Raw genomic sequence first — 27,481 nt, 5'->3', positions numbered from 1 at the left:
TATATGCTCTCATACATATCAAGCTGCAAAAAAACAGGAATTCACTGTAAAAGGAAACCAGCTGGTTCACAAATACTTTAATGTCCATTATAGATTGCATCAATTGATTCCGATTTCTTTACTGTCATCGATCAGCATAGAAAAGCGTCTGTTGCTCGCCAGTTCCACGCCGCTCTTGGCCAGGCTCGGAATGGGCGTGGCCATACTGTTCGCTTTGTCCATGCCGGCGGCCATCGGGCGCAGCGGCGTCACGCCTCGGTTTTGAATCACCGAGATCTCGTTGTTCTTCAGGGCCAGGCCGTTGGTGATGGCGCTGGCGTAGCGGCTCCAGAAGCCGGCGTCCACGTGCATTGCTCGAGCGGCCAGGTCGAACTTGACGCCCTCTGAACCCAGCAGGGCCATGGGGTTGTCCACCGACAGACGTCGGCCCCTCCTGGCTGGCGCGTTGTTCCACATGTGCGTTCCCATGTGAACCTGTCGAGGAACGACAAAAACGACGGACGTCAGAAGACGACGCACGCTAATTTCAAAGTTAGCTTTTGTTCGGCCCTACCTTCAGATTGCCCTTGGTGGTGAAGGCTCGGCCGCAGACGGAGCAGACGAAGGGCTTCTCACCGGTGTGCGTACGCTCGTGGATCTGCAGGGCGCTGGCCGAGGAGAAGTTCTTCCCGCAGGCGCTGCAGTTGTGCTGCTTGGGCGCCCGACGAGAAGGCGCCGGTCCCAGCAGGGCGGCTATCCCCGAGCTGGTGACTGTCGGGTAAATGGCTGACATGTTGACGCCCAACATCTGGTGCGGTTCTGTGTAACCGTTCCGCTCCGACTTTATTGATCTGGTTGAGCCGCTGGTCACCAGGTGCGTGACACCTTGAGTTCCCAACTCGCCTTGGTAGTCGGTGCTTTGTGCAGGGGATAAAGGCGGTGTCGCGGGGGGGCTGGTGGTTCCCAGATTTTCCATTCCTTTCTCAGTGAAAGAACATTCAATCTGAATCTGGTCATCATAACCATTGGAGGAGCTGAGCTTCATCGTGGCGTCAATCAAATGGCTCTCTGGCGAAGATTTCGGAGGACTGATCACATTTTCAAGCTCCTGCATTTCCTCTGCGTCATCTCCTTCCACAAGGTCATTGCTGCCGGGACTGTCCGAGCTCTTCTCGTCCTCTCCTTCCATCTCCCGAAGCCCGTCCAGCACAGCGGAGTCGGGGATCCGCCCCACCATGTGCATCCGGATGTGTTGTTGGAGGATCACGGCGTTGGTGAACCTCTTCTGGCAAATGGGACAGGAGTGTAGCACCTGTAGCGGCGGGTTCTCCCTATGAAGGCCTAAGTGGGTCTTGAGGTTGCCCCTAGTGGTGAAAGCCCGGCCACACACCTTACACTTGAAGGGCCTTTCGCCCGTATGAATGCGGTAGTGCATCTTGAGTGCGCTGGGGCAGCTGAGGACTCGCTTGCACAAGACGCACTGGTTGGCGTCGCTGATGTTTTTGTCGATGTTCTCCACCAGCTGCTGCAGCTTTGAGGTTTCCGAGGTTTGCATAGACTCCAGGAGAGTGCCGGGGGAAAAGTCTTCCGGCGAGGGCGAGCTGGGGACGGGAGACGCCGATGCCGCAGGTTCTGGGGTTGTCGCTAAAGATGCGTTGCTGCTTTCCTGGGTGACTTGCAAGATCTGCATGCAGCTTTGTGGAAGGTGCACCTCCTCTGTTTTGATCCCGCTGGATGCTTCCATCTCCTGGTTGAACTGTCCAGTATCTGAAACCGGAGACAATCTCGGGCTCGGCGCCACATGCTCACCAGAAGGCGTCTGGTACGAGGATTGAACACATGGCGTACCACTCGAAGTCTCACCGGAGCATCCCACGCCGGTTCGAGCCACGGAAGCCGACAAGGTCGTTAAGACAGGCTTGCTATCCAGCCACGAAGAGACGGCTTTCTCTGGCGGCACGCTCATCCCGTAGGGAATCCCAGAGCTGGTTGGCACGTTGTCCAGATACTCTGGCACGGGGTACGGGTTCATCTGGACTTGAGGATACTTGTCTTTGTGCCTCTGGAAGTGCACTTTCAAGTTGCCCTTAGTGGAGAAGCGATTGCCGCAGATGTTGCATTTGAAGGGTCGCTCTCCAGTGTGCGAGCGCAGGTGGATCTGCAGGGCGCTGTCGCTGCCAAACACTTTGGCGCAGAAGCGGCATTTATGCTTGAAGAAGGGCTCCTCCTTGCTTTCAAACGACGGCGACGAAGCGCCGGGTGGCTTGGCCTTCCGCTGCTTCAACATGGCCACCAGCGGGTCCAACGCGTTTGCCGTGGCGGCCATGCCGGCTAACGGGTTAGGGAAGATGACGCCGCTGGGCGGGCTGTGGGGCAGAAAGGCGACGCAGAGAGGATTCGAAGAACCGACGTAAGGGGGCATTAATGCGGAGACGCCGCCGCAGCTAGAGAGGGATGGTGTTGAGTTTTCCGAGGAGGACGCGGAAATACACTCTCTCGATTGCGAGGGGGTCTTTTGTGATTTTTCAGAAACGGCTGACAACGAAACGGAAGCTTGGCCGTCCGGCCCGTTTCCTGACAGCGGTGGAGCGGACGGCGGGTTTGAATCCTCCTGCTTGTTGATGGTGGCCACCTGGCTGCAGATCTGCTCGATCAGGTGAAGCTGGTGGACCTGTTGCCGCTGCAAAGCCAACAAGTGCTCCAGGATGAGCGGGATGGCGGCTGAGCCCGACTGGCTGCCAGCCCCTTGGGAGAACTGGGCAACGGCCACCCTGGTGCTGTGCAGGATTTCCAAGGTCACGTTGGTGCTCGGCAGAGCCTGCCGGGTCTCGACGGAATCTACCGGAGGAGGGCTGGTGGAGTATTTCTCCACCGGCTTGAGTTCTACCTCCATCGCCTCGTCCAGGCTGTCACAGTCTGTCAGCAAGTCCACGCTGGGGACCGGCGAGGGTCCCGCGGGGGATTCGCCGGCGCCACCCCTCACCGTCAACACCTCCGCGCAGGATTTCCGATGCTCGCTCAGCTCGTTCCGAGTGAAGAACTCAGCGCAGCATTGGTGGCACACGTGCGTGTCCTCGCCGCTGGGGGAACTGCCCGTCCCGCTGGGATCTTCGCGTTTCACGTCTTCAGCGGAGTCTGGCAGAAAGACGAATGCCACGGGATAAATATTTGTCACACTGTTGCGTGGAGAATCGCAGGAATTTGGACCTCGTTTGGAGCGTTTGGCAAAACATTTCAAATCAAAAAACGTTTTGGATCTTTTTCCGTCAATCCTGATTAAACATTCACATGTTGGGGGTCTTCAGTCACTTTAACCCCAAATGTTTCACACACACTCTCGTCCTCAGATGTTAATAATCTGCCGGAAAAATCAATCGGGTTCAATAAAGTTATCTGACCTCCCCGTTGTGCATCGAGACAGATAATCAACATCCATATGTGCCATTGATTTGGCCTTGTGTTTATTTAATGGAAAAACAGGAAACGAGAGGCCTTTTTGGATTTGAGTTTGAATAACAATCGCTTTGTCCGCGACATTGAATAAAAAGCGAAGAAACAAGGACTTTTCATTCAATCTGTTCAGGCTTCGCGCCATTAGAGAAACAGGCGGCTCGAGAAAAAGAAAAAAAAAAGCAGATGGAAAGAGTCGACTTGACAAAACTATTTTCTGCAGCCAGGAAATGAATACGACTCAATCCAAAACGGTGAATCTCAATTTATTAGATTACCTTGAATTTGATCAAGCAATTGGGCCCAATTGTCACAAGTCGAGTCGATAAAGACAATTTGTCTGCCTTGGGAAATGTTTTGAAAAATAACTATCCACTTTTGACAATCCAAGTGTGCAATTAGCGGCGAGTGAAGGCGATCCATGCTAAAGTAGGGTCCTGTCAGAGGTAAACAATCAGCAGCTCACCAACTGGGTGGTCTCGGCAAAAAAAAAAAAAAAAGGCGCGTTTCCAGGCTCCCTTTACTTCCAGAGAAAACAAAAACGAGGTGTTTTCATTTTATTTCCATCTTTGAAATAGTTGTCCAACTATAATCCAAGGCGTGCGTGTATGCCGAGGGCTGTAATTCACTCCGTATAATAAGCCGAGCAAGTCGGGAGATTTACAACCGTTCCTGACTCTGTGGTTTTAGAAGAGGGGAGGGGACAGAGTCGCCACTCGACCTTTCAACCTCCCATGTACTAAATGCATTACGATGCGGACACGAGCGGGGCTGACTGAGGTCGGCAAAGGTCAGGACCCCCATCAATGATGGACGGCCGCTGGTTAAGAAACTGCGCCGACCAACTTAATATTCGTTAAATGGATCTTATTGCGGCAATTAGAAGTAATTTACATTAGGTTACAATCAAAACAGTGCTTTTTATTTATTGTTAATTCAATCCCGGCAGCATGAGAAGGATCGAATAACATCTGCTCGGCCCGTAAATGAATTGAATTATACGAGAGATAACATAGACGGGCAGATCTGCTTACGCATAAAAGTAATTCGGAAAGAGGATAATAAAACACAAACTTGAAAAAAATAGATGAGAATACAATTGAGCATGTCAATATTTTAGTTCATATTTGATTAAATAATTCAATTAAATAAAAAAGTTTAAATGCTAAGAACCAAACATTCCGCTAAATCATAATATTTTAGCATGAGGTTTTGTTTATTTTTAATAGTTATTTTGCTAACTTCAGTGCAATTGTTTGTATATTTTAGCATGGATATTTGTTTTTAAAAACTAATTCAATCATACGTCACCAGAGCACTTTTCAAACCTGACATATAAAGCGCTTCAAATTTAAATAATCAGCAAATAAGAAAACTACAAATTAGGGAGCAACGTGAACTTTAATGTTCAACTTGTTTTGAGTGGTGCCGAAGAATTGTAATTCCGTCGCGCCTAACTTCCATGCACGGGAGCGAACGTACCGTCATGACGGACGAGGCGGAAGCCGCTCCGGGGCTCGTCGCGTCCGGCCCGAAGATGCTGCGGCTTGGCTTGCTTGCGCCGGGACATGTCGCCTTGTGCACGCAGCGCGCCGCTGCCTGGCCCGCCGTCGTCGGCTCGCAGGGACTGGCAGCCGCCAAGTGCAAGCGGGCTGCTTGAAATGAGCGCACACGGAGCCTGCGCTGTGGACGCAAGCCGGTGGCGATTGCGCATGTCAGCCCGATGATGGAAGGATGATAGAAAAAGCGGGTGGGGGGGTTCGTGCTTTTAGGACTCTCGCTCGCGGGGGGGCTTTTCGCACGTATGGAAATGAAGGATGACGTTCAACAACTTCCCTTTTGGGGGGGCGATAACCTGCTTTTACGCGCAACTTGGAGGGCCGGGATGGTCGTCAAACTTTGGCGCAAGAGAGACGTCCTCCATGCGGTGATGAGCTGGAGGTGCATGGACCTCCCACATCTTCACCGGCACAAAACACACACTACAAATCATATTACACTATTTACAGTGTAGTCTTTTAATTTTTGAGAAAAAGCTTCGTTTTCTCGCCATGCTATGACGTCACGGAATTGCAAGCGGAGTGAAGAGCACTCGTTCCCACAAAGCTGTAATCCTCCTTTTCAAGCGGCATTGTGCCTCACCTTGTAAACAAGATGGACTTTGGCGAGGGGTTTCGGTCTAGAATCGGTTCGTTGATAATTGCAAGTACTTCACACCAGCGGGGCCGCTATATTGATCGCCGCGTCTTCTGTCGCGCTGCTCCGGGGAGATAAGAGGGGACCTTCGACTCTCCTCCGAATATCATCTCTTCGGGAAACTATCAAGTTTGCTTATGATGAATGGCCGAGCCGCGCCGTGTCGAGTCGCTTATCGGGATCCTTGATTTGATATTGATTTTGGCTAATCGGACCCGGCCGCAACTTGACCGTGATCTCCTGACGCCATTTCGACGGTTAGCTCAAGTATTTCACGTTATTTAAACATACTAGCACAAATATTTGTGGCCTGATAGCACAATCAATGCGGCCTATTTGGATTTGAATTGCAAAAAAAAGCCGTAAAATATGACGTCACACGTCCGATCATGGTTTTCTTCCGGCTCCTCTGTTACATCTTTTATTTTAGGATGTTTTACAAAATGGCAATGAGCCAAAACAAAGCGAGAAAATAAACATGGCTTCCCAAATGGGACAACTTTGGCTCGCATGCATTGCCCACGCAGCCTTCCCCAACACTAGCAAGGTTTTGACATCTGTGAGTTTTCTGCAAACAAAGCTTTGTTTGTGAGTCCTTGAAAAACTTTGGGTTTTTTTGTCCCAACCACTCAAGCTCCATCCTGGTATAAATTTGCAAAACAAGCCCGATTGTACGCGGCGGGCACGCGGGACGCATACAAATAGAACCCCCCTCCTTCGTTCCCGTGCACGACCGGCTGACTAATGTACAATAAATCAACAAAAGGCGCTTTAGTCGCGGATCCGGTGCATGCGTTGTCATTTTACCTTTTTTTTTTTTTTTACTGTATTTAATTCCAACTTTTTTTCCTGGTAACGCGACACCGGCTCTTTCAGAATCTAAAGAGGAGATGGATAAGAATTTCTCCCGCTTCCTGCTCTGTTAAAAAAAAAAAAAAGTTCCTCCCAGCAGCTTTTTGGCCACGGGGGGACTAAAGTTACAAGTGCGTGGCATTTAGCGGGGAGTAATTGGAGGCTGCGGGGGGACGGATAAGGACAGGCTGCATGGGAAAGCGGGAAGTTGGCAAGCGGCTGCGGGTCAGCGGCGCGCCTCCGCCGCCCGAACCCGCTGCACCAGGTGTCCACTTAATTCAAATGATACTATTATTCATAGACAGAGGAAGAGCATTGAAGCCCCCCCTCCCTGCAGCCCCCACCACCCCTTCCAACTCCCACTGCTCCCACCAATGATTTGCAAGTGAATGCAGATATAATCCTGGAAATATAAGTCTCCATTAAGACTATCCCGTTGAGCAAACAAGGCGGCCATTGTGTGTCGTGTTGTGTTTATAAGTCACAGTCTGAGAGGAGGTGGGGGGGGGGGGGGAGCAGGGCAAGGGGGCAAATAAAGAGCAACATTGAGGGGGGCCATGAGAGATTTGTGTCACATGACAGTCAAGAGCGTGTTTAACTTCTTGCCGCGACAGTGACACTCTTTTATGTCCCTATAGTGTGTGAAAAAAAATACATTAGGGGTGTGCTTCCATAAAATATCTCTGGAGTGATTCCAGGACGGCGCCATCTTTTCTTTTTAAGTGGAACAATTCGGTTTGTTTTAGTCTGGTCAGGTCAAGAGGGGATGACGCAATTTCTGTTACCTTTTAAGTCAATATTAAGCGTACATGATACAGTTCTGCTGAAAACCCAAGATGACACGCATACCAGGTGGCAAAATAGGCGTGACTAAGTTTGAGAACGGCTCAAAGATGTTCAAAAATGTTTCCCTCCCGTTGCCATCTGAAGTTCCCATGAGGCGTCACAATCCAGTGATGATGTATGAAACGCAAGCTTTGTCCTGCCACACTGGCTAATTATTTGACAGATTGGGGCCCTGTTGTGTGAGGAGGGTGGGGGCCGCGCACCCCCCCGCTACCCAATAAAGACCCCCCCTTGCAAAAAAAAATCCTCTAAAGCCTCTTTTTCTATTCTTTGTGAAACGATTTTATTTTTTCACCACATTTTGGAATGACAAACTAAGGAAGATGTGGTTTTTTTTGGAATGGGGGGGGGGGGGGGGTTGGCGGGGAGAGGGAGGTTGACAGGACAGCAGTCAGTGGCACTCTAAAAAGATTTTCTCAAGCAGAAATATTTAATCTTCTCAGGGAAAAAAAACACAGGACAAAAAGAAGCTAATCATCCACGACCCTCTGACTCCATAATTGGGAAAAAACAACAAAAGATGACGTAAATTTGCGGGAATATATCTGCATGCTTAATTATGAGAACTCATTATTTCAATGGCACGATCGTTTACATTCAAATATTAAAACTTTGCCGAAATGTACAGTCAAATTGAAAATAAGAGAAGGAGGAAAGCCATCCAATCAGAGACGACCTCAAAATTGGACAACCAATCACAACATGGAATCGCCTCTGCTTCGTTTTGCATAAACAATCTTAATTTTTTGCTGAGGTGAGAGGTTAGTAAGGGGGGTTGGGGGGGTCGAAATGAGAGGCATTCTTTCATTTCATGGCCCCCCTCAAGTGGCATATGGCTGGCCATTGTCTTCAGCTGCTGAGCCAGAAGTGATGCAATTTGTTGGCGTGTCCCGTCATTTCGCAAACGACCCGTCCCATTCAGGCCTCCAGGAAACAACGGCGCAAAACACAGAAGGGCGGCCAAAAAAGCTCGCCCAAGCTCTGCCAAATCACGGCGAGGAAGGGTGGGTAGGAGGGTAAGAGTTAGCGATTAGCGGTGGCTACGAGGGACTCGCCGCTAACGATAAGACCGCACAAGCACTTTGGCTTATGACTTGCTTGGCACAGCTGCTCGGGTCTTCATTAACAACGAGCAGTTAGCTGAAATTGAAAATTGTGAATGACCTATGTGGGGCAGTTGAGCCTTCTGCCCCAGGTTGCTTAGCAACAAGTGAAGGAACATTTGTAACCGAAGCTTGCAACCAACATATGAAAGCAGCGTGACGTGTGTCTTGTCAATCGTTTTAGTCGCAACGATTCGCTTCCGAATCCCAGATCGGATCCTGCCGGGCTCACCCCCGAGTCGCCATCGTTTTTTTAATTAACTGAGCGGTAGGGCCTCACCTTCAAAAAGCATCGTCGGCACTTTTTGGCATGACCTCACCTTCTATCGGGACGTCTTGGTGGACGCACGGCCATCCTCGGACCCACCAAAGAAGATTCGTCAGTGGGAGTCAAATGTCTCATTTCCTGTTTGGACAAAACACAGCCTTTTAGACGTCTATGTCCGTCATTGTCCAACAGATGAATGATTCAAAAGAAATACTTTTTTTGTGTGAAAAGACATTTACAAGAAGCGTTTTAAGCAGACAAACGATTTCTCCCTGCAGGTCACTGACACGTTCATTTAAGCCAAAGGTCACAGTCAAATTAATGGATGAAAAAAGCAGAGAAAACAGCCAAAATGTAATTAGCGGACACCTCTAAATTGGACAACTAATCACATGACTCGGGTTTCATCCATCATTTGAATAATTGATCATCACGTCGGGTAAATCTTGCATGAGCGGCATCATCGGTTCTTTTTGCCTGCCGACTCGTCCTGTCCTTTTTTTTTTTTTTTTTAAACTCTGGCAGGCGGCCCGCCAAGTTGCCAAGGGCCAATTCTGCCTAGTAACAAGTGTTGGTGCAGAAAGAACATGTTGATCTCTCGACTCCACTGCTGGCTGTCAAATGTGTAGCAGCTTAAGTCACACGGCCATCTTGGCGTCAAGTATTTGCGAGGTTCCGTTTTTATCGGGCTCTCAATCAGAACGAGCGGCCGTCTATCATCTGGCAGATGCTCGGCGCGCACGATATCAATCAGAGGCCTCCGACGCCTCGGCTTTGACCACTTTTTTTGTCATTTACTAGGTTTTTTTTTTCCACCTTTTGATTTCAAACCTATTTACGCAGACGGCCATTTGCATTTCCTAAGGCTGCGATGCCTTCAAATGCAACGAGGCCTCGACGTCTTCTCTGCATATCAAACGATCTTTCATCTGGACCATTTACTAAGATTCAACCAAAAAAAAAAAAGAGCTCAGAAATGACAAGAAAATAATTCAATATGAGGCTGATTATGACAACGTCATAAATGTATTCCGCCGCGTTTCAAGTTGCCTCTTTCATGCGTCCGTCTCATTTGCATAAATGACACTACGCCACCTTTGATGGAGGTGAATAGAGTTTTTGGATCTTTGATTATCAAGCACACAGTATATTTGTGGGGAAAGAAATATTTGATAGTTTACGGAAATTGATTTCACGAGGATTAAATAGATTGGCAGCGAAGACCCACCAAAAAAACGTTAGTCACTTGTTGCTAGGCAGAAAGTCGACACCAGCAGCTTCAAATGATTTTGTTCTTTGAAACATGATGTGACTTCACCTGCTGCCACCAGAAATGATTCCAAATCAATAGTCGGTTGTACACACCTTAACCACTAGAGGGCAGTATAAATAATACTTCCCCTAGATTTGATGATGAAAGGCATATTAGTCATTTTTCACGGATGTTAATGATTAAATGCCTGCGAGCAATGTTGAATGCATATATATATTATACTCAAATAAATTTTAGTCATTTATTATCAATGAAAACATCACCCATTATCTTCTACTGTGCAACTCAAAACAAAAATAATCAATCAATCACTATTTTTTAATTTCCACCTCTAGAAGGCGGCCATGGAAGTAAAAAATACACGTAAAAAAACAAAACAAAACAAAACAAAAGGAGCATAGCTATTTAATCCTAATGTAGCTTTTAGTCCACACTAATAGATCAGACTAGGTAATGGACCTTTGTCACGGCCTGAGGGTGACAGGCGTAAACGTGAGCGTCGCACACGCACGCACGCACACGGCTACACAATCCTAATTGCTAACGATTAGCCCCCCAAAACGTGTAAATGGAACAATAAATATGGCTTTTTAAGCGCGCCTTTTACAAGCCAGCCCAGACAATCTCCGCTAATCATTAGCAAACAGCCTGACGTGCCGTTGCGGAAAAGCCGATCAAATAAAAAGCCCAGAGTTGAAAAGTGGTCATCAACCAGGCATGAAAGGGCAAACAAAAGCTGCATTTCACGCATACTGACTGGTGAACGGAAATCTACATGCTATATGAACGCAAACTATATCATAAGAATAAAATAAAAATCTTTGCTATGTGCTGACGAATCAAGTTATTGATTAATTCAAGAAATTGGTTACGTTGCGGTGGTGGTTTGAAAAGCAACAAACACAAAAGCATATATTCTTTATCCTCCAGTAACAATTACATGACAATGCATTTAATAGTCAATTTCACGGCCGTTTTTTTTTTTGTGTGTGTTAGCATGACATATTAGCATCAGCTCGGAAATAAATAGCGAACAGGCCAAACTTTGTAAACGGCAATAAAAGGAGTGTAAAAAGTGCTGGAGGCAGTTGACGTCCTTGCGTTTCAAACGTTTGATAGCGGAAAGCGCTCTCCCCCTCTGTCGTTTGTCCAAATGAGGCCCATTCGATCAATTAAGTGCCATGGAAATGCTGATTAGGCTGATTAGCGCACACGGTCAAATAATGCCTCGTCCGCCTTTAAAAGTCAACACGGCCAACGATGGAAAACCAGCGACAAAACACTGTGACGACCCCTGACCCCGTGGAGGCTAAAGCGTCTCTTTAAAAATCAATAAGCTCCCTTCTTGGATTCATTTGACTGTGATGTTGGTTATCTGCAGGAATCAAATAGTGGTTCCAGAATGAACAGAACCTCGCTGGTTTTTTTTTTTTTTTTTTTTAAGACCACTCTTGGACAAGGGAATAATCTCACCCAAAAAGATTGACACTTCATTTGGGGGATCAATATTTACAATTTTGTCCTTTCAGGAAGATCTGCTCCATGCTATCCTCCTCCTAAATAAGACGATCATATCTCTGTGGCCCTGGAATGAGATTCCTTACCAAATGGTGCCTTTTCTGTTCACACTTCAAGCGTGGACTCTGAGAGATAGGCGGGCAGCTCAATGTGGTGGGAGCGAGTCCGGACGGGTCATTAATCAAGCGGGGGGGGGGTGACAACCAGGTGGGCTTCCTCGACTTGCAGCTTGGAACATTTCAAGAGCCTGACAAGAAATAAATACGCAAATAAATACATATCATTCATAAACTTGGAGTGATTGATGAAAGGGCCCTACCGGTCCTACAAAATCAATTCATATCCAATTAACCCTTCCGTGTTTATGGCATGTTTAATAGGCGAGCAGTGATGCTTTTCCCAAAGGGTGAATAAAAAGCATGCTGCCACTTGGGGAAAATGAGGCACAACTGGGAATTACACAGAAATGCAATTTGGAAACAATTTGATACAATTCTGACCTCTACTGGTCGGAAGTGACAAAACAAAACGTTTGGAGACTAATACATTTTAGGCCCATCTGACAATTTCATTATTATTATTATTATTATTATTAATTCAGGTGATCCTTGCATCCTAAAAAAAAAAAGTTGGACATTAAAATGGAGGCATCTATCGTTCCAAGAAGTCTATGTTGACTAAGACTGATACTTTGTGTTTAGAGTGACTGGCGCGGCATTTTTTTATCTGGGCAGGCCCATTTTTGAAAGAAAAGAATTCCATTATGTGAAACAAAGGCAGAGTTCCACTCACATCAAAGATCTGAGGAAAAGGTCTGCATTCCTGCAATTTGCACCTCCTCTCAGCTGCATGGAAAGGTAAAAACAACACCTGGTGGGGTTATTTACATTCATCTGTACTGCATTGAACTCAAATTGCCTCGGACGACCGAGCGAGCAAATGTCTTTTCGTGTTGACGGGGATCAGAAATGCAAACGCAGTACACCCAACGACAAGGATGAGATGGCTCGTCCCAATACCGATTGATCTCTGTCACACAAACACTCACTGGGGGTGTCTGTAAAACTAACTGAAATGTGTAAAACAAAATGTTCACTGGTGAAATAATTACTGTGAGTCAAAGTATAGCTATTTGGAGGAAAATTAAATCCAAAGTGTCCAATTATACACTTATTCTCAGTATTCTCAGAGCAAATAATACATCAGTATAGTAGCAATACATATCATTATTATTATTAGTAGTAGTAGTAGTAGTAGTAGTATCAATACATATTATTATTATTATCAGTAGTGTCAATACATATTATCATTATTATTATTATCAGTAGTATCAATACATATTATTATTAGTAGTATTATTATCATTATTATTTAAAGGATGGAACTCCTGAAGTAGCCATAAAGCATATTTTCTACTTTTTTTTTTTTTTAGAAGACTCATTGGGCTTCATATTTTTCAATATATATATATTTTTTAAAGACTCATTGGGTGTCATTGCTGCCATGTCGAAATTGCCACATGTAATTTCTTCATCCCTTGGACTGCCCAATATGACCATCATGCAAATATTATTCGGTTAACAGACTATTTACACTTTTTTTGTTGTTTCGAGGATGACTGGAAGTCCTCAACTGTCCATGCATGCTGCTAACGACCCATTCGAGTATCAAAAGCTCCCCATTAGCACCTGCATGCACACACCCTCCATTGTCCCAGTGGGCCTTATAAAGTCCAGTCTAGCTTTTGAACTCCTCATACCTGACTTGAGTAAGCTGCTGAATCATGGCCCCATCCAGCAACAAGTTGCGAGCTCAGTTTCCTCCTGGCGTTGACGGTGCTCGCCGCGAAGTTCTCCGGAGGAGCACCACCTATCTGGCCCGCATTGCCATCATCCTCCAGGACGCCCCGGATAAAATGCTCACCTTCATGCAAGTAGGTTCCACACATCTCGCGCGCACATATAGGAATTGTTTCTTACCTGGTTGCATGCAACAATTTGCAGCTTATGGACAGGATGGGCCCGCTGGTTCGACAGGATAGAAAGTCCATCGAGAATAATATCAGAGTGTGTTTGTCCACCAACAAGTGCTTTGTCAAGGTGAGTCCTGCATCGAAATTGTTTTTGAGGGGATAAAAAAAAAAAAATCACTGCTTTGTCACAACAAACAGAACACGTTGGCCAAGCAAATGTCCAATCAGCAGTTTGGCCTGAGGAGTGGGAGGGGAAAGAATTGCCAAGAAACTTGGAATAAATGCATCTAACTCTTTTACTCATCTAAATACTCTTTGCACTTTTATTATGCACCAAAAGAAAAAACTATATTCAGTCAACGCACGCTATACAAAAATCCCTCGTTTATCGCGGATAATTGGTTCAAAAAACGTGAAAACTGTAAGTGAAAACTGACTTCTAAAGGAATGTAAACAAACATTTGGAGCAATACTATATACATTGTCCTAAAGGTTAGACACATTCCTCAATCTAGAAGTTTTATTTTGACTTTTAAATGTTTTTTTTTTAAGTTTGAAAAAAAATCTGTGATGTAGTGAAGCCGCGATAAACGAAACAGGAAGTAGCGAGGGATCACTATACTTATAATGTGTTTGTAGAATAAGAATAAGCAGAAATTCATCAACGTGGGAACTGCCATTTTGCTCAATACTGCCCTCTGTCGTCGAAAGTGCACTTGGGCTTTTTTTTCTGGGTTTGGTTCCGTGAAAATGTGTACTTTGAGTTCCCCTTTAAGCAGCAGGGGTGTCAAACTAATTTTTTTCGCGGGCCGCATTCCAGTCATACTTTCTTTCGGAAGGCCATTATGTCAACCCAAATAAAGAATATTATATACAGTATAAGCTACAAAACAAACTGACAAATAACTCATCTTCAAATCAGACTAGTAAAAACTGGTCAAATATTAAAAATATATATTCTTTTTTTAAAAGTGAAGACAATTTGCAATTCTAGTAATGACACAGGAATATTATCCACAATTTGTCTTTGCGGGCCACATAAAATAATGTGACGGGCCGTATATGGCCCCCGGACCTTGAATTTGACACCTGTGCCTTTAAGTGTTTAGAAGTGCTGAAACATTATTTTATGGTTGTCTATGGTGCCTCCTCCAGATTCCTTTGGTCCCTGACTCCCTGGGCAGCAAGCGTAACTTCTGGAAGCTGGAACTGAGTCTTATCACCACCAAAATGGTCCGACGTCACTTTAAGGACATCATGGACTTCTTTCCAGAGTTGAGCGGCCGGCGTGAGGACAGTGGGGGAACCTTCCCCCCACCGCCGCCATCGGTCCAGATCAGCTGCGAGGTCAAGTTTAACGGGCCCTTCTCCATTGAGTCTCTGCTGAAACGGGACAGTCCTGCCCCTACCAGAACTTCGACTCACGAAGCCTGCGTGTCCGTACAAAATGAACGTCATCATCTTGATCATATCACGCCACACGCCCGGAAGCGCTGCCTGGATTGGGATGCAGAACATCTCCTCCCTGGGCATTACTGCAGTTCTGTGATATGTCCGCCAGAGGGCTCTACTTTCAATACAACAAACAAGCGGTTGTGTATAGGACCCCCATTTCCCATTTATTCAGTCACTTCCTTTAACGAAACATATGTCCAATATCCTAATTATGATCCCCGCCATTTTCGTTTGTGATTTTTTCTTTTTAAACAGAAGCAAAAAGAATTGCACTTTTATCTGTTTTGTTACTTTTTTTTATGCATGGGCATGCCATGCAGTGTAATTATGTATCGATTTTTATTACTTCAGTAGTCATCCTTTGACTTCAAAGTTTTCTTGTCATTTTGAATTTTGTCCCACTTAATAGCATATTTTTATACTGTATTTTAACAATTAAGTAAGCTTGTTTTAGAATGTTTTTCATTTTTTCCTCAATTTACACTCAACAATTACTTCAAACATCTGAAATAAAGTGAACATCTAGGAGAAAAAATATGAACACACATTGAGTAAGTTAGAAATCTGTATTTGGCTTCTGCCGTCGAGTGTAACTGACTGGTGAACTCCCATTAAATTTCCAACCAACTTAAAAAATATTTCTATACAACTTTTCATATTGGGGTGGTTCAATTTGCCATGATGACAGTGAAGACACGACTCAAAAAGTAGATCAACTTCACATTTCTAGGTTTATAAAAAAATTACAATCCTTTTGAAAACTTTGTATACTGATTTTACTCACACCAGGTGACAAAAAAAAAAGTGTTTGCATCTTTGCAAACATACATCAAACGTGTGTACTCTTTAACCGACTGCATTCTTGATCATTTCTGGACATTTAAAATGGTTCAGGCAGGGCGGGTGGAGTGGGATAGAAAGAAGGTGGAATGACATAGGGTGGGGGATGCAACCGTAGGGGAACCCCGTAGCCTCGGTACCCAGGAAAACCGCCCGAACCCACCAAATACGGTTGCGTCCAAGATGGCGTCTGGACCACGGGAATGCTTTGGAATTCCGTTGGAGGTGCACGATACCCTCCAGCATTCGTAGCAACTGGCGGCGGATAAGCCTGGGGTTGGTTTTCTTGCTTTTGAGCCAGCGACCAATCGTGCCACTGTGCGTAGTCAGAATTGAACCACTCTCGTGCAACGGGGGCCTCGGTTTGCCATTCGGGACTTGGATGGTTGATGGGCGGATCAAACTGGTGAGAGACACCAAAGTCCTCCGCGACCGGGTCAGCGAGCTCAGAGTCTAAGTCTGGGTTCAGGTGGTCCCGGGGTGGACTTTCCTGCCTGAAGGACGTTCTCTCTAGCAGCAGCCGACCTTCAGTGAGCGGAAGCGTTACCTTGAACAGCACCTGATTTTTACCTCCGACGCTCTTGACTTTGGGGCCTCCTGCCGTGGTGAAACAAAACCCATTAAAGAGTTGCCACTGAGAAAATGAGAGAAAAGAAAACACACCTGACTTGGCTTTGCTCCACTTGCGTCCAGTTGGGTAGCTCCTGTTCCAAAGCCTGTTGACGCCTACAAAGGAGTTGAAACGCAAATTGGAAGACAGATTACTTCACAGACTACTTGTGTTTGTCAAAAGCCTCAAGTCTACTTACACCACTTGTAACCTTTGCTGGCGAGTTTCCCGCAGAGAAACTGCGGTGCTTCGACCACCTACAAACACGACATGTTTCAAACTTCAGCGTCAACCTGAGCAGCATAAAGAGGACGTGTCAGAAGCACACGAGGCTGACTTCCATGTCTCCTCGTCCCTCTTCGCGCTCCACCCTCTCGGCCAGCGAGTCAATCAGTCGAGTGTGGTCGGCGACGTTCGGTCCTGCCGCGTCCATCAGCTTTCGGCGCGTTTCCATCTAGCGCAGTGTTGCAGGTTGAACTCCCATGTTCTCGCTCACGCCACCTCGTGTCCGCAAACTGACCAGGTAGCTGCGCGCGTGACTCGAGCTGCTGACGTGGTGGATGAAGACCCGCGAGTGGACCCGAGTCCGGCAGCAGTGGCACAGGAAGCAGTACGTGCGACGGTCCTCCTGGCAGACGCACTCGGTTACCCTGAAAAGACCTGCCAGGCCGAAGGGGGCTCAGCTGGCGTGCAGTCCGCTTGCAAACTGAAGAAAAACGACTGGAACTGACCAATGAGAGGTTTCTTCCCTTTGTAGCGATCACGCAAGATGTGGCCAAAACTCGGAGTGGTTTCTTCGGCCCAAGAAGAACCAGCACCATCTGCCAACTGCTCCTCGTTGTGGCGAATGGTGACCACCCTCTCCTCTTCATCACGCTTGTCGTTTGAGAGGCTCTCCGGCTCGGCAGGTCCGTACAGGAGAAGCTTACTCAAATTGATTGCTTTGGAAAAAAAAATAGAAACATTATTTAATACGCAACAACGGGAGGTGATGCATTCAAGAGTAGCAGAATTACCATCGCTGTCACTGGCGCCCTTCAGCATCTCAAATGTGGCATCCTCGACTTCAAGCAACTTGCAAACAAAAGACATCAAATCAATTGATGGGCTTTTAAACAATGTCAACGGCATTCTTCTCTAGGTCATTTAAATTAGGCTGCCATTTTTTATAATGACACACCATGATGTCCCCGGGTCCCTCCTGGTCCTCCAGCATCCTGGCGATGTCCATCAGGGGCCAGGCCAGCAGCGACATGTCAGCGTCGCTCTGCTTCACACCCGACAGCAGCTGGGGATGTCGGGCTCTCTGTCCGGCAAACACCAAAGCGTCTTAGCGGGCTAAGCTAACTTGCGCCACACGTTGCAGCTGGTTAGTAGCGGTTGTGCGGGTACTTGCAGTGTAATTGTAGCGATGGATGCTGCCCATGATGTGGTTGCGCATGTCGCCTTTGCTCAGCCGACACGCGCACACCTCGCAGAGGTACACGGGCTCGCCACCCCCACGCGAGCCTGCTTTCACGCATTCCGTGATGCTACGTAGCCCTGCGGGGACGCAAAAGTCAATCAAGAGCAAAATTAATGTCCGGATAAGTTAACACAAATGATGAGTTAGTACCGATAATGGGCTGCAGCCGTTTGCTGTTGTTCAGGTACACCTTCAAGGACTCAAACAGCTCGCTGGACAGGCCTGCACCAGAATTTAAATTGGAGTCTTCACACATGGTGGGGATCTGGTGTGCAGGACCTCTTTGTGTTCCAGTCTGCATGTTGCTTGAATCCAGAATAAAGACCCAGTCAGCTGCAAAGGGAGGGCCGGAAAATCCCTGAGAAGAGAGATAAGGCAAATATTTAGTATTTTGACGTGCGGGTAACAATGTGGCTCTCTGTTTTGGCTTTCACTTCAATTGCAATACTGTTTAAACTGCTGTTAAGTTCATCGACATTTACAAAGAATTTCACACAGAGTTGTCTTCCTTGGCCAATCGCCCCCTTCCTACAGCCTGGCTAATTTTGAGTTCATTGCATTGGGTGGCGTTTACACAAATGTATAGCTTCTCTTGTTCACAAGTAGTATGGACATCTCATGATAAACTCATGACTTTTGTTAAACAAGGATGTTTTTGTTTAAAGCGAATCATGACTCCAGCCATATGCTCTTGAGCCAACATCATTTCCACAACATTCAATCTCGGTTGCACAAGGTCGAACACAGTCACATACAGCAAAGATCTTCCATACTTACATAGAATCTAATGATAATATTTGACAGATTTCCCAACAAACTTTAAATTGAGTTTATACTTAGGGGCTGTAGTGATTCATTCTATACAAGATGGCGTCTGAATTCCGTTAGAAAAGCGAGCGAATACCAAAACACCGCACGAATGACATAAATGTAATCGTTAAATTGATCGATTTTTCTTGTCACACGAGTTGTGTGGACACTTCCGATTGTTTGGGTTGTAATTTTAATCGAAAGGTCGCCGGAAATGCTTGGAAATAAGATGAACTCGCATGTCGAACTTCACAGGAAACCTGTTGCTTAGTACGAGTAAAAAAGAACTCACATCTCTGTTTATTAGTTAGTTTGAACACTAATAACAAACTAATCTGTTAAGTACCTCGAACAATATCGTTTCAGTTTAAATAGACGTCGAGAAAGTCGTATTGTTGAAAAACGACGTTGCACGTCGCCGCTCTTTTCCATGTTTATCAAACCGAAACTAAAGAAAAAGCGAGCACTTACTTTCAACTTACCTACGGGAAGTTGAGCTTTTACTTTGTAGGCGATCACTACTACCTAAAAGGAGTGACAAAAACAGTTAAAAAGCTCGTTCTTTTAAGAATAAATCTAACCCGCGTGGACATTTGGGGCACTTTCTGAGTGGCAGCGACTTCATGACACAACTTCCGCCTGGTTATCCATTCTGCGCATGCGCAAATTGGAAATACGCTTTAAATGTATGTTAAAATGTTTTATTTAAGCATGTTTGTATTTAAACGTCATGTATCTATTTCTGGGGCTTTTCGTAGTTTTGTACTCTCTGTATCTTTGCTTGGGGAGGTATTAAGGCTATTGTCAAACTCAAATGTGGTCCGAGAACGCAAACGTTTGACCAGGATCACAAGATGGCACTATGGAGCCACACTTTTTCTTCTTCCTTTTTTTATATATCGTAATCTATTTTTCAAAATGTAGTTCATAATAATAAATTGCTTTATTAAAGAGTCTTAAGGTTTTTGTTAGATTTATTTCCCAAAATAACAAACAATGAGGAGAGAAGACGCTTCCAGGAGAAGAGGAGAGCCTGCGCTGTTCTATCTATTCTCTTGAGCACTCCCATAAACCTTACTTTTATTCACTTTGAGGTCACTAGGTTACATAAGGGCGATTCCTTTAAGGGGTGGGGAAATCAGCAAACAGGCATCCACCCTGCACTTATGTTTCTTGCAGAGTCACTGCAAGCAAGCATTATCAGATAAGCTCTTTTGCACATCATTTCATCACATCATCTAAAAGCAGAAAGATCGTCTCCGATTGTTTCCTCATATCGCCTGCTGGAGATCAGCTGGGGTCAAGCAGAGGCAACAAGTTTTGGTTCCTCTGCTTCTGATCCTTATTCACACACTTTCCACAACAATCACAAATGTATAATAAAACATAATAAATCATAACGCAATATCATTCCTACAGTTTTTAAGGGCTCAAATTCATCCAGATATCAACTTTCATGATGCAACTTCCAACCGGTGGTAACCACAGAGTTGATTTGTTTAATTACACAAAAGCAAAGTGAACAAAAAAGTGGACTTTCCACTTGGGTTGGCCATTTTGCATTTCAACTCTCAGTCTTGAAAGAGTGACAAGCTTCTTGCAGTCAATTTCCTCGTTCTTACCTACCTGGTATCTGGTGAATTCCTCGCTTGATTCACCGTACTATATGAAAACTGTTTGTCAAATATTCCAAACTACAAACTGAAAATTAACAACATTTTCTCTTGAGTCTGTGATACAGTGAATACACGTGAATTCCAGGTTGTAAATGCATGTCAGTGCTTCTGAAGGCGTTAGCTTCCAGCGATGGCGAAGTTCTCTCTCAGTTTACAGTACATCCCATTCTTTTCCATCAGCTAGCGGTGGGTTCCTCGCTCCCGAACGCCGCCGGCGCCTATCACCGCAATCTGATCGGCCTCGATAGTCTTCAGGTTGTGGGTGATCAGCAGCACGGTTCGGTCAAAACGCCTCACCAGATCCTTTACAAGCTTGAGAGTATATGACTGAAATAAAAGAGAAGCAAGAGGCGATTAGGAATGGTCACAAACGACGCGAAGCAAATAATGTTCTCTTTGGATGTTCCTGACGGAGAAAACATTTGTCGCTCACCTTGTTTGGATTTGAGACGCTTGGCAAGGACCATCGCCGCCGCCACCACCGCCATCGCCACCAGAGCGAGGACCACCAACGGGATGGCGATGGCCACCGCATTCTTCCAGTCTTGCTCTTTTTCATAAGGCAAAGCGTGTGCAATGAAGAGAGACACGTGAACAACTGTTGTCGTGACACCGAGCCGTCACGGGAGCCCGACAGCCAATGGGACGTGTCTGAGCCGTGACAAACGCTCACCCTGGTTGCTCAGGATGCTTCCGGCGTCCAACTTGATGACGATGTCATCTGAGACGCCGGCCAGCCGGAACACGCATTCGTACTCCTGCTCCGCGGCGTGCGTCACCTCCACTTTCAGGTGGACCGAGGTCTGGAAGGTTCCATCGTGATTGGGGAGGGTCTCCCCCATCTCCACGTCCTTGTGGATCTCCTTGCCGTTCTTCCTCCAATAGAGGGTCGATGTCCTGGGGTAGAAACCCGTGGCGTGGCAGGTGACCGGAGAGGAAGGCATCTTCTGCAGGAGAAACACCTTGGGAAGCTCTGCACGCAGGTTCATAGATGGAGGGAAACACGTAAGAAGAGCACGACAGATGAAGAGAATGGGAAGAAAGGAAAAACTGAGAGTGTGTGTGTGAGGTTGAGAGAAGACGTAAGAAGACAACGTACCGGTTCTCGTCAGGTAGTCCCTCCCGTTGCTCACATGTTTCTTCAACTCAAAAGGACACTCCTCAATGAGTATATTCTTCCTGGCTTCATTCAACACGTCTATTTGGTCCAATTTCAATTTGGTGATGAAAGCTTGTGGATTTGCTGCGATCCATGTCATTGTCTTCGCCTCAAATGATAGGAAGTCTTCTCCGTTGTAACGGATGTGATGCCAACCATCAACCTCACCCGTCTCATCATCCCATTCACAGCCTCTCATCACCTGAATCATGTGAACACCTGAAAGGATCGCACACAAGATTCAGTGACTGTAATCGGAGAGGAGCCGCCAGTGACACGTCTGTTTATTCGTCATGAAGCGTACCAGCACATGAAATGAATTTTACGAGCTGGCGTAAACAAACCTCCAGTTTGGTTGAAGCGCTTTTTAGCGGTTTCAATGTTGACTTTCATGACCTGCTCATTCCCAATATTGAACTCCGTCTCTCTCTTCCAGAAGTGCGGAACATCTTCTGTGATTTTGTTCACCCAGTCATGTATTGCTTTCGTTTCCCTGTGGTAGCTGTCAAACTGCAGAATCTGAACGCCATCAACATAGGCCATCACCAAGTACTCTGGTAGCGTTGCAACTTGAGAGCCCATCTTAAAATAATTGAACGTGTGAATGACTGAAAGACAAAAACAAAAATGACACCCATGATCTTGCTCTGCTTTTACATTGGGCAATCTTGTGCAATTCATATTTTCAATGACTTTGTCTGCAGCTGGAACATTGCAGCACTTGACATGTTGGAGTTGATGTTTATCCAAGCGCATTCTTTCGCTCAAACCTGTCAGTGAATTGACAATTGTTTGTTTTCTGCTGGTTGTTGATAAATATGCAAGATTCCAGCGGGATGTCCCTCATCAGCGATTTGAATCCACTTATGAAAGAAATATAATTGCAGAACTTTTGCCATTCTCTTCAATTTGCCAAAAACAATTCCAATAGCGTAATTGATCATATATTGTCTATTCAGGAGGCTATACAATGTTTTTTTTCTGAAAGATACAACTTGATTGCCGTTTTAGTCAAGCGGAGTATTTGCACAAATTTATGACTACCGTTTTTTTCCGTGTATAGTGCGCCCCCATGTATAGTACGCACCCTAAGAATGGCATGCTGATGCTGGAAAAAAGCTTGTACCCATGTATAATACGCACCCAATTTTTATGAATTTTTAAAAAAAAAAAAATTAATTTTTTTTTTTTTTTTAAGTCCCAATGATCGTCACACACGCAGGGAGGCAATGGGTTCCTTTTTTATAGTCTTTGGTATGGTCTTAACTAGGCTGGATGTAATTCTTTTTGTTGGCGTTGATTTCTCCGACTGCCCGTAAACGCACCACCGCGCTCCGTGCGCGCACGGGAAAGAGGCGGCTCTGTATGGGAGAGACGTTGAGGAGGAATAAAAACACCCTTGGAAACCAAAACTTGCCCCTCGTCGTGACTCGGAGCCGCAACAAATAATTCGGATTTGTGTAGGGTACATTGTGACAGACAGCAAACGAGCAGGTGATCGAGCGAGCGTCTGATACAAGAGCATTGCGGTCGTATGGAGCGTGTTTGAAATGAACAGCAGAGACGAAAGGAACAAGGCAAAGTGTTGTGAAATAAAATATTACCTGTAATACGCATTTTGTTATTTGCTGATTGAAACTGCTAATTAAACTGTGAATTGAAACTAATAGGTGGAGAACTGAACTCTCGCTCTTTATATAGCTGACGTGTCTTGCGCATACGTTCTGCGCATCTGTAATGGCGGCCTCCGTATGACGTCCGGTCCGCGATGGAGATTAAAAACAAACAATATTTGACAATAACACACCATCAAGGATTGCACCATCGCATCAAACGATGTGTCGTCAATTATGGATTTTTTTGACTAAGTGTGTTGGGCAGGATGGCTGAATGCGATGCGCGATTGACAACAAACAAGAAGAAAGGTGAGTTTTATTTCGGGGGAGATTTGTCATGTCTCGTCCCCAGTTTTGCTATGTGTCTAGGTTGCCATAGTTTCTGTTCGCGTCGCCCCTCTATTCCTGTGTCACCTCAATCGATGTAACGTGTTTTGTATTTAAGTCCTGTCTGCCCCTCGCTCACCGTTGGATCATTGCATGTGTTACTGTCATTCTGTTCCTGTCTTTGGTAATGTCACCCTGTCTTTTTGTTCCACGACTTTGTCGGTCAGTCCTGTTGTTGGTTTTGTTGTACCATGACTTTCTTAAAAAAAATATATATAATAATATATTTTTTTTTTTTTTTTGTACCCATGTATAATACGCACCCCAGATTTTAGGACAATAAATTAGTTAAATTTTGCGCACTATACACGGAAAAAAACGGTATTCCAACTGGGGGACGCCAAATGACTGAAAACTGCATACACGCAGTGACTACTTCCCACTTATGCCAAATTGGCTGACGATGACACTATACAGGAATATAATGGAATATGTGTGTCGAAACTGGTTCTACTCGTACATGTAAATTAGCTTCGCCGCCATTGGATGTGGAAAAGCGGAGTTGTTTGAAGCGCTTTTAGTGTTGTCTTTGGAGTAGTGATGTGCATTCCAGTTCTTTTAGGTGAACTGAATCCTTAGAATCAGTTCACTCAAAAGATTCGTTCAAACGAATGACTCAGTGAGTTATTCACTCAGTGAGTGATTCGTTCACTCAAAGATTCGTTCTTTGGTGAACGGGAAATGTAATTCACGACTCGTTCGTGAACAGGAAGTTACGTCATTTTCTTCTTCGTTTTGTTTTACGGCGAGGTGGCACCAACTTCAATGGGCATTATCGACACCTACTGGTTGAAGTTATATGAACAGGGAAAAAAAACAAATCACTTTAGGAAGTTCTTTTTGAACGAATTGTTCACTCACGAGCCAACACTAGTGCTCGTTTATTTATTTGGCTTGATAATCATAATGGCCCTCCCAAAGAAGCTATGAGGACAATGCGGCCCGCGAAAAAAAATGAGTTTGACACCCCTGAACTTGTTCCAACAAATAGCATTAAAATAGCATTATTCCCATCTTATTATGAGAAAAGAAGTGTTCAGGTGAGACAATTTTCCGCTCACAAAATGTTGACGTAGCAGACGTGAGGAATATTTAATATTTAATAAACAAAAAAATAATAAATGCGTCAGTTCAAAATCAAGAGCGTCAATCTTCAGGATAACAATACGACTTGTAAGCAAAGTACAACTTACCAAGCGTCACGCTGTGTATTTGCACGGCCGCAACAAAGAATCCAAGTAAATTCATTCTATGCATCAAGTTGTTTGTGCCATTTTAGTAAAGCGAAGTATTTGCTCAAACTTGTGACTATTCCAACTGGCCGACGCATAATGACAGAAAACCGCAGACGCGCGTTTGTGACTTTCCACTGATTCTGAATCTATTGTGTGATGAAACTGGTTCTACTGGTAATTAGCTTCGCTGCCATATTGGATGTGGAAAAGCCGAGTGCTGGGTGAACTATTCAGTTTGTTTGAAGCACTTTTAGTGTTGTCTTTGGAGACCTGCTCATTACTAGCACTGATGGCCATCTTGTTTTCCCGGTGCTCCGGTTTATCAGCTGTGACGCAATAAAAATATCCCTGAAATTAAGACTGAACGACTTTATTTGAAATCACTTATCCCCTATTCTGTATGATGTTCGGAGGGCTTCACCAAAACCTAACAATGTACGCCATTCCCAAAACAGCGATTGACTTTTTTACCACCACTGGCCAGACGCTTAGTTTCAAATGAGTCTTTCATATTTTGCTACATTGATACTGAAAGTATCTAGCGAGAGTTTCTGTCTGGGTGAACATGTGGTGAATTCTCTTCGATGGTCAGGTGGTCTTCCAAACAAAATGGTGAAAAAGTGGCTGGCTTGGGGAAGGAAAACTTCAGTCACACACGGCAGATTGGGGAAAGATTTTATTCAACCGATGTCAGAGAGAAGTGTCTCACGCCCTAGCCAAGATGTCGAGTCCCTTTGTCTACTCTCGCCCTAAAACTTATACTCTTGCGCTTCACATTACGCGGGAGCGCGCACATGTGGCTGTTGGCTGACCTATGACCCCGCAGTCCGTCTCCCTAACTCTACACGGTGCGTATTTTAGCAGTTGTTAATGGAAACCAGATGTGTCTGGCGCCAATGAGTCTACCTTCCTGGACCAAGCCCCAAACAATCCCACAAGAACCTGACCCGAACATGACCCGGTCACACTTAGGCTTACTGGTGAGATAAACATTGCATGATACCAGAATAAAAATTCACAACAAACACCTTTTGGGGCTGCAACCAATGAGCTTCATGTCGCACTGGTTTACCTGCATTTTTGATTGTTGAACAATAATCACAACATGAAGTAGTGTGTTGCACCTTGAAAGATGAAGTATGAATGATCGGGTTTACCAATCAAATCTTTTTTCAAGTTGCACACTTTTAACCCGAATCTGGCGTGGGGGGTGTGACAGCAAGCGTTTTATTGCAAGCGTGTCAGCTCAGCACCAACAACAACAACAACAAAAGGCATGGATGTACATTTTACATTGTAACATCCATCCATTTTCTGAACCGCTTAGTCCCCACGGGGGTCGTGGGAGTGCTGGAGCCTATTCCAGCCATCATCGGGCAGTAGGCGGGGGACACCTTGAACCGGTTGCCAGCCGATCGCAGGGCACACAGAGACAAACAACCACTCGCACACGCACTCGCACTTAGGGACAATTTGGAGTCTTCAATCGGCCTACCAAACATGTTTTCGGGATGTGGGAGGAAACCGGAGTGCCCGGAGAAAACCCACGCGGGCCCGGGGAGAACATGCAAACTCCACACAGGGAGGGCCGGAGGTGGAATCGAACCCGCACCCTTCTAGCTGTGAGGCGGTCGTGCTACCCAGTACGCCACTGAGCCGCCTACTTTGTAACGATTCTAATATTTTTATTTCCTTCAAAAATCTTTAAAATCGAGACAGGGTATGTGTGAATTTACTCAATCTGTAAAATGAGAATAATATGTAAGACATTCTCAAACTATTGAAATCATCACTATCTTATTATTTACCTGATATATGATCTATTTTTTAGATATTTTTAAAATGTATTTCATAATAATAAATTGCTTGATCAAAGAGCCTTAAGGTTTTCAAGGGCTCAAATTCATCCAGATATCAACTTTCATGATGCAACATCCAACCTGTGGTAACTTGGATTTGTTTAGTTGCACAAAACGAAAGTGGACTTTCCAATTGGGTTGGCCATTTTGCAGTCCAACAGTGGCAAGCTTGTTGCACGCAATTTCCTCCTTCTTGCCTAACTGGTATCTGGTGAATTCCTCGCTTGATGCACGGTACTATACGACAACTGTTGGTCAAATATTCAAAACTACAAACTGGAAATTAATTACATTTTATTTTTAGTCTGTGATACAGTGAGTACACGTGAATCAATGTTTTTAGGAAAAGAATAAATCCAGGTTGTAAATGCATGTCAGTGCTTCTGAAGGCGTTAGCTTCCAGTGATGGCAAACTTCTCTCTCAGTTTACAGTACATCCCATTCTTTTCCATCAGCTAGCGGTGGGTTCCTCGCTCCCCAACGTAATCTGATCGGCCTCGATAGTCTTTAGGTTGTGGGTGATCAGCAGCAAGGTTCGGTCAAAACGCCTCACCAGATCATGCAGGACCTACTCACGAACCTTCATGAGAATATCTACAGATGTTAGAATAATCCAGAAACCTGACAGAAACATAATGATTGTTGACTTGAAGAAAAGAAACATCTGTATTTCCAAATGCGGTGCGATGAGAAAGTCCTCTGAAAGAATTCCAACACCTGCAGAAAGAGGAGCAAAATAGTGTTTCCAAATGTTTCCTAACCCACCTCCAGAAGCCAAAGACCACGTGTAATCAGCATGAGCTAACTCACCAGCTGACGGCAACTGCCTCTCATGACTCACAGCAGGTGGAAACAGCTAAAAGAGCGCAAACACGACGGAACGTTAAATCACACACAACAATTTTGATGAAG

General features: G+C 45.3%; 5 protein-coding genes across 10 annotated transcripts in view; 1 reads left to right on the top strand and 4 right to left on the bottom strand.

Annotated features, from left to right (window-relative positions):
• Nucleotides 1–88: 88 nt before the first annotated feature.
• Nucleotides 89–5,022, bottom strand: sall3b (spalt-like transcription factor 3b). The gene is made up of 3 exons (XM_061267884.1): nucleotides 4,912–5,022; nucleotides 554–3,114; nucleotides 89–474 (listed from the first exon to the last, which is right to left on the bottom strand). The coding sequence occupies exons 1-3, from the start codon at nucleotides 4,997–4,999 to the stop codon at nucleotides 100–102; spliced, it is 3,024 nt and encodes a 1,007-aa protein (XP_061123868.1). The 5' UTR covers nucleotides 5,000–5,022; the 3' UTR covers nucleotides 89–99.
• Nucleotides 5,023–12,991: 7,969 nt separating this feature from the next.
• On the top strand, nucleotides 12,992–15,006 carry LOC133144959 (forkhead box protein H1-like). The gene is made up of 4 exons (XM_061268012.1): nucleotides 12,992–13,418; nucleotides 13,489–13,584; nucleotides 14,613–14,897; nucleotides 14,971–15,006. The coding sequence occupies exons 1-4, from the start codon at nucleotides 13,269–13,271 to the stop codon at nucleotides 15,004–15,006; spliced, it is 567 nt and encodes a 188-aa protein (XP_061123996.1). The 5' UTR covers nucleotides 12,992–13,268.
• A 618-nt stretch (nucleotides 15,007–15,624) lies between these two features.
• Nucleotides 15,625–19,292, bottom strand: si:ch211-199g17.2 (uncharacterized). 3 transcript variants are annotated; one of them, XM_061267919.1, is made up of 12 exons: nucleotides 19,120–19,292; nucleotides 17,978–18,185; nucleotides 17,761–17,904; nucleotides 17,543–17,670; nucleotides 17,379–17,436; nucleotides 17,094–17,303; nucleotides 16,883–17,022; nucleotides 16,700–16,816; nucleotides 16,562–16,619; nucleotides 16,416–16,478; nucleotides 16,323–16,349; nucleotides 15,625–16,262 (listed from the first exon to the last, which is right to left on the bottom strand). In XM_061267919.1, the coding sequence occupies exons 2-12, from the start codon at nucleotides 18,126–18,128 to the stop codon at nucleotides 15,793–15,795; spliced, it is 1,566 nt and encodes a 521-aa protein (XP_061123903.1). In that variant the 5' UTR covers nucleotides 18,129–18,185; nucleotides 19,120–19,292; the 3' UTR covers nucleotides 15,625–15,792. The 3 variants fall into 3 exon arrangements, with proteins under 3 accessions (XP_061123903.1, XP_061123902.1, XP_061123901.1); XM_061267918.1 differs by having other exon boundaries at nucleotides 15,625–16,349; nucleotides 19,109–19,292; XM_061267917.1 differs by having other exon boundaries at nucleotides 15,625–16,349; nucleotides 19,120–19,291.
• Nucleotides 19,293–19,593: 301 nt separating this feature from the next.
• LOC133144913 (H-2 class I histocompatibility antigen, alpha chain-like) lies at nucleotides 19,594–24,856 on the bottom strand. The gene is made up of 6 exons (XM_061267961.1): nucleotides 24,669–24,856; nucleotides 21,817–22,080; nucleotides 21,413–21,691; nucleotides 20,987–21,286; nucleotides 20,747–20,863; nucleotides 19,594–20,640 (listed from the first exon to the last, which is right to left on the bottom strand). The coding sequence occupies exons 1-6, from the start codon at nucleotides 24,730–24,732 to the stop codon at nucleotides 20,597–20,599; spliced, it is 1,068 nt and encodes a 355-aa protein (XP_061123945.1). The 5' UTR covers nucleotides 24,733–24,856; the 3' UTR covers nucleotides 19,594–20,596.
• A 1,990-nt stretch (nucleotides 24,857–26,846) lies between these two features.
• The window catches only part of LOC133144896 (H-2 class I histocompatibility antigen, alpha chain-like), a 45,893-nt gene continuing 45,258 nt past the window's right edge, over nucleotides 26,847–27,481 (bottom strand). For all 4 annotated transcript variants that reach the window (XM_061267933.1, XM_061267929.1, XM_061267937.1 and 1 more), the window contains exons 7-8: nucleotides 27,380–27,425; nucleotides 26,847–27,286 (exon numbers count right to left, since the gene is read on the bottom strand). In XM_061267933.1, coding sequence (XP_061123917.1) covers nucleotides 27,400–27,425 — 26 coding nt within the window. In that variant the 3' untranslated portion in view covers nucleotides 26,847–27,286; nucleotides 27,380–27,399. The remainder of the gene's footprint in view (nucleotides 27,287–27,379; nucleotides 27,426–27,481) is intronic.

The sequence above is a fragment of the Syngnathus typhle genome, linkage group LG20, assembly GCF_033458585.1.
Source record: "Syngnathus typhle isolate RoL2023-S1 ecotype Sweden linkage group LG20, RoL_Styp_1.0, whole genome shotgun sequence".
NCBI classification, from domain to species: domain Eukaryota; kingdom Metazoa; phylum Chordata; class Actinopteri; order Syngnathiformes; family Syngnathidae; genus Syngnathus; species Syngnathus typhle.
Note: the sequence above shows the minus strand (reverse complement) of the source record. Positions and strands in the feature narration are given on the sequence as shown.

Coding starts and splice junctions, on each gene's coding strand:
- sall3b (XM_061267884.1), bottom strand. CDS start 4,999: ATGTCCCGGCGCAAGCAAGCCAAGCCGCAGCATCTTCGGGCCGGACGC. Junction 3,115..4,911: donor CCGCCTCGTCCGTCATGACG/GTACGTTCGCTC, acceptor TCTTTCTGCCAG/ACTCCGCTGAAGACGTGAAA. Junction 475..553: donor CCACCAAGGGCAATCTGAAG/GTAGGGCCGAAC, acceptor GTTCCTCGACAG/GTTCACATGGGAACGCACAT.
- LOC133144959 (XM_061268012.1), top strand. CDS start 13,269: ATGGCCCCATCCAGCAACAAGTTGCGAGCTCAGTTTCCTCCTGGCGTT. Junction 13,419..13,488: donor AAATGCTCACCTTCATGCAA/GTAGGTTCCACA, acceptor AACAATTTGCAG/CTTATGGACAGGATGGGCCC. Junction 14,898..14,970: donor CTCACGAAGCCTGCGTGTCC/GTACAAAATGAA, acceptor ATTGGGATGCAG/AACATCTCCTCCCTGGGCAT.
- si:ch211-199g17.2 (XM_061267918.1), bottom strand. CDS start 18,128: ATGCAGACTGGAACACAAAGAGGTCCTGCACACCAGATCCCCACCATG. Junction 17,671..17,760: donor CATCCATCGCTACAATTACA/CTGCAAGTACCC, acceptor TGTTTGCCGGAC/AGAGAGCCCGACATCCCCAG. Junction 17,304..17,378: donor GGGCGCCAGTGACAGCGATG/GTAATTCTGCTA, acceptor TTTTTTCCAAAG/CAATCAATTTGAGTAAGCTT.
- LOC133144913 (XM_061267961.1), bottom strand. CDS start 24,732: ATGCATAGAATGAATTTACTTGGATTCTTTGTTGCGGCCGTGCAAATA. Junction 21,692..21,816: donor GCGCTTCAACCAAACTGGAG/GTTTGTTTACGC, acceptor CGATCCTTTCAG/GTGTTCACATGATTCAGGTG. Junction 20,864..20,986: donor AAGCATCCTGAGCAACCAGG/GTGAGCGTTTGT, acceptor CTTATGAAAAAG/AGCAAGACTGGAAGAATGCG.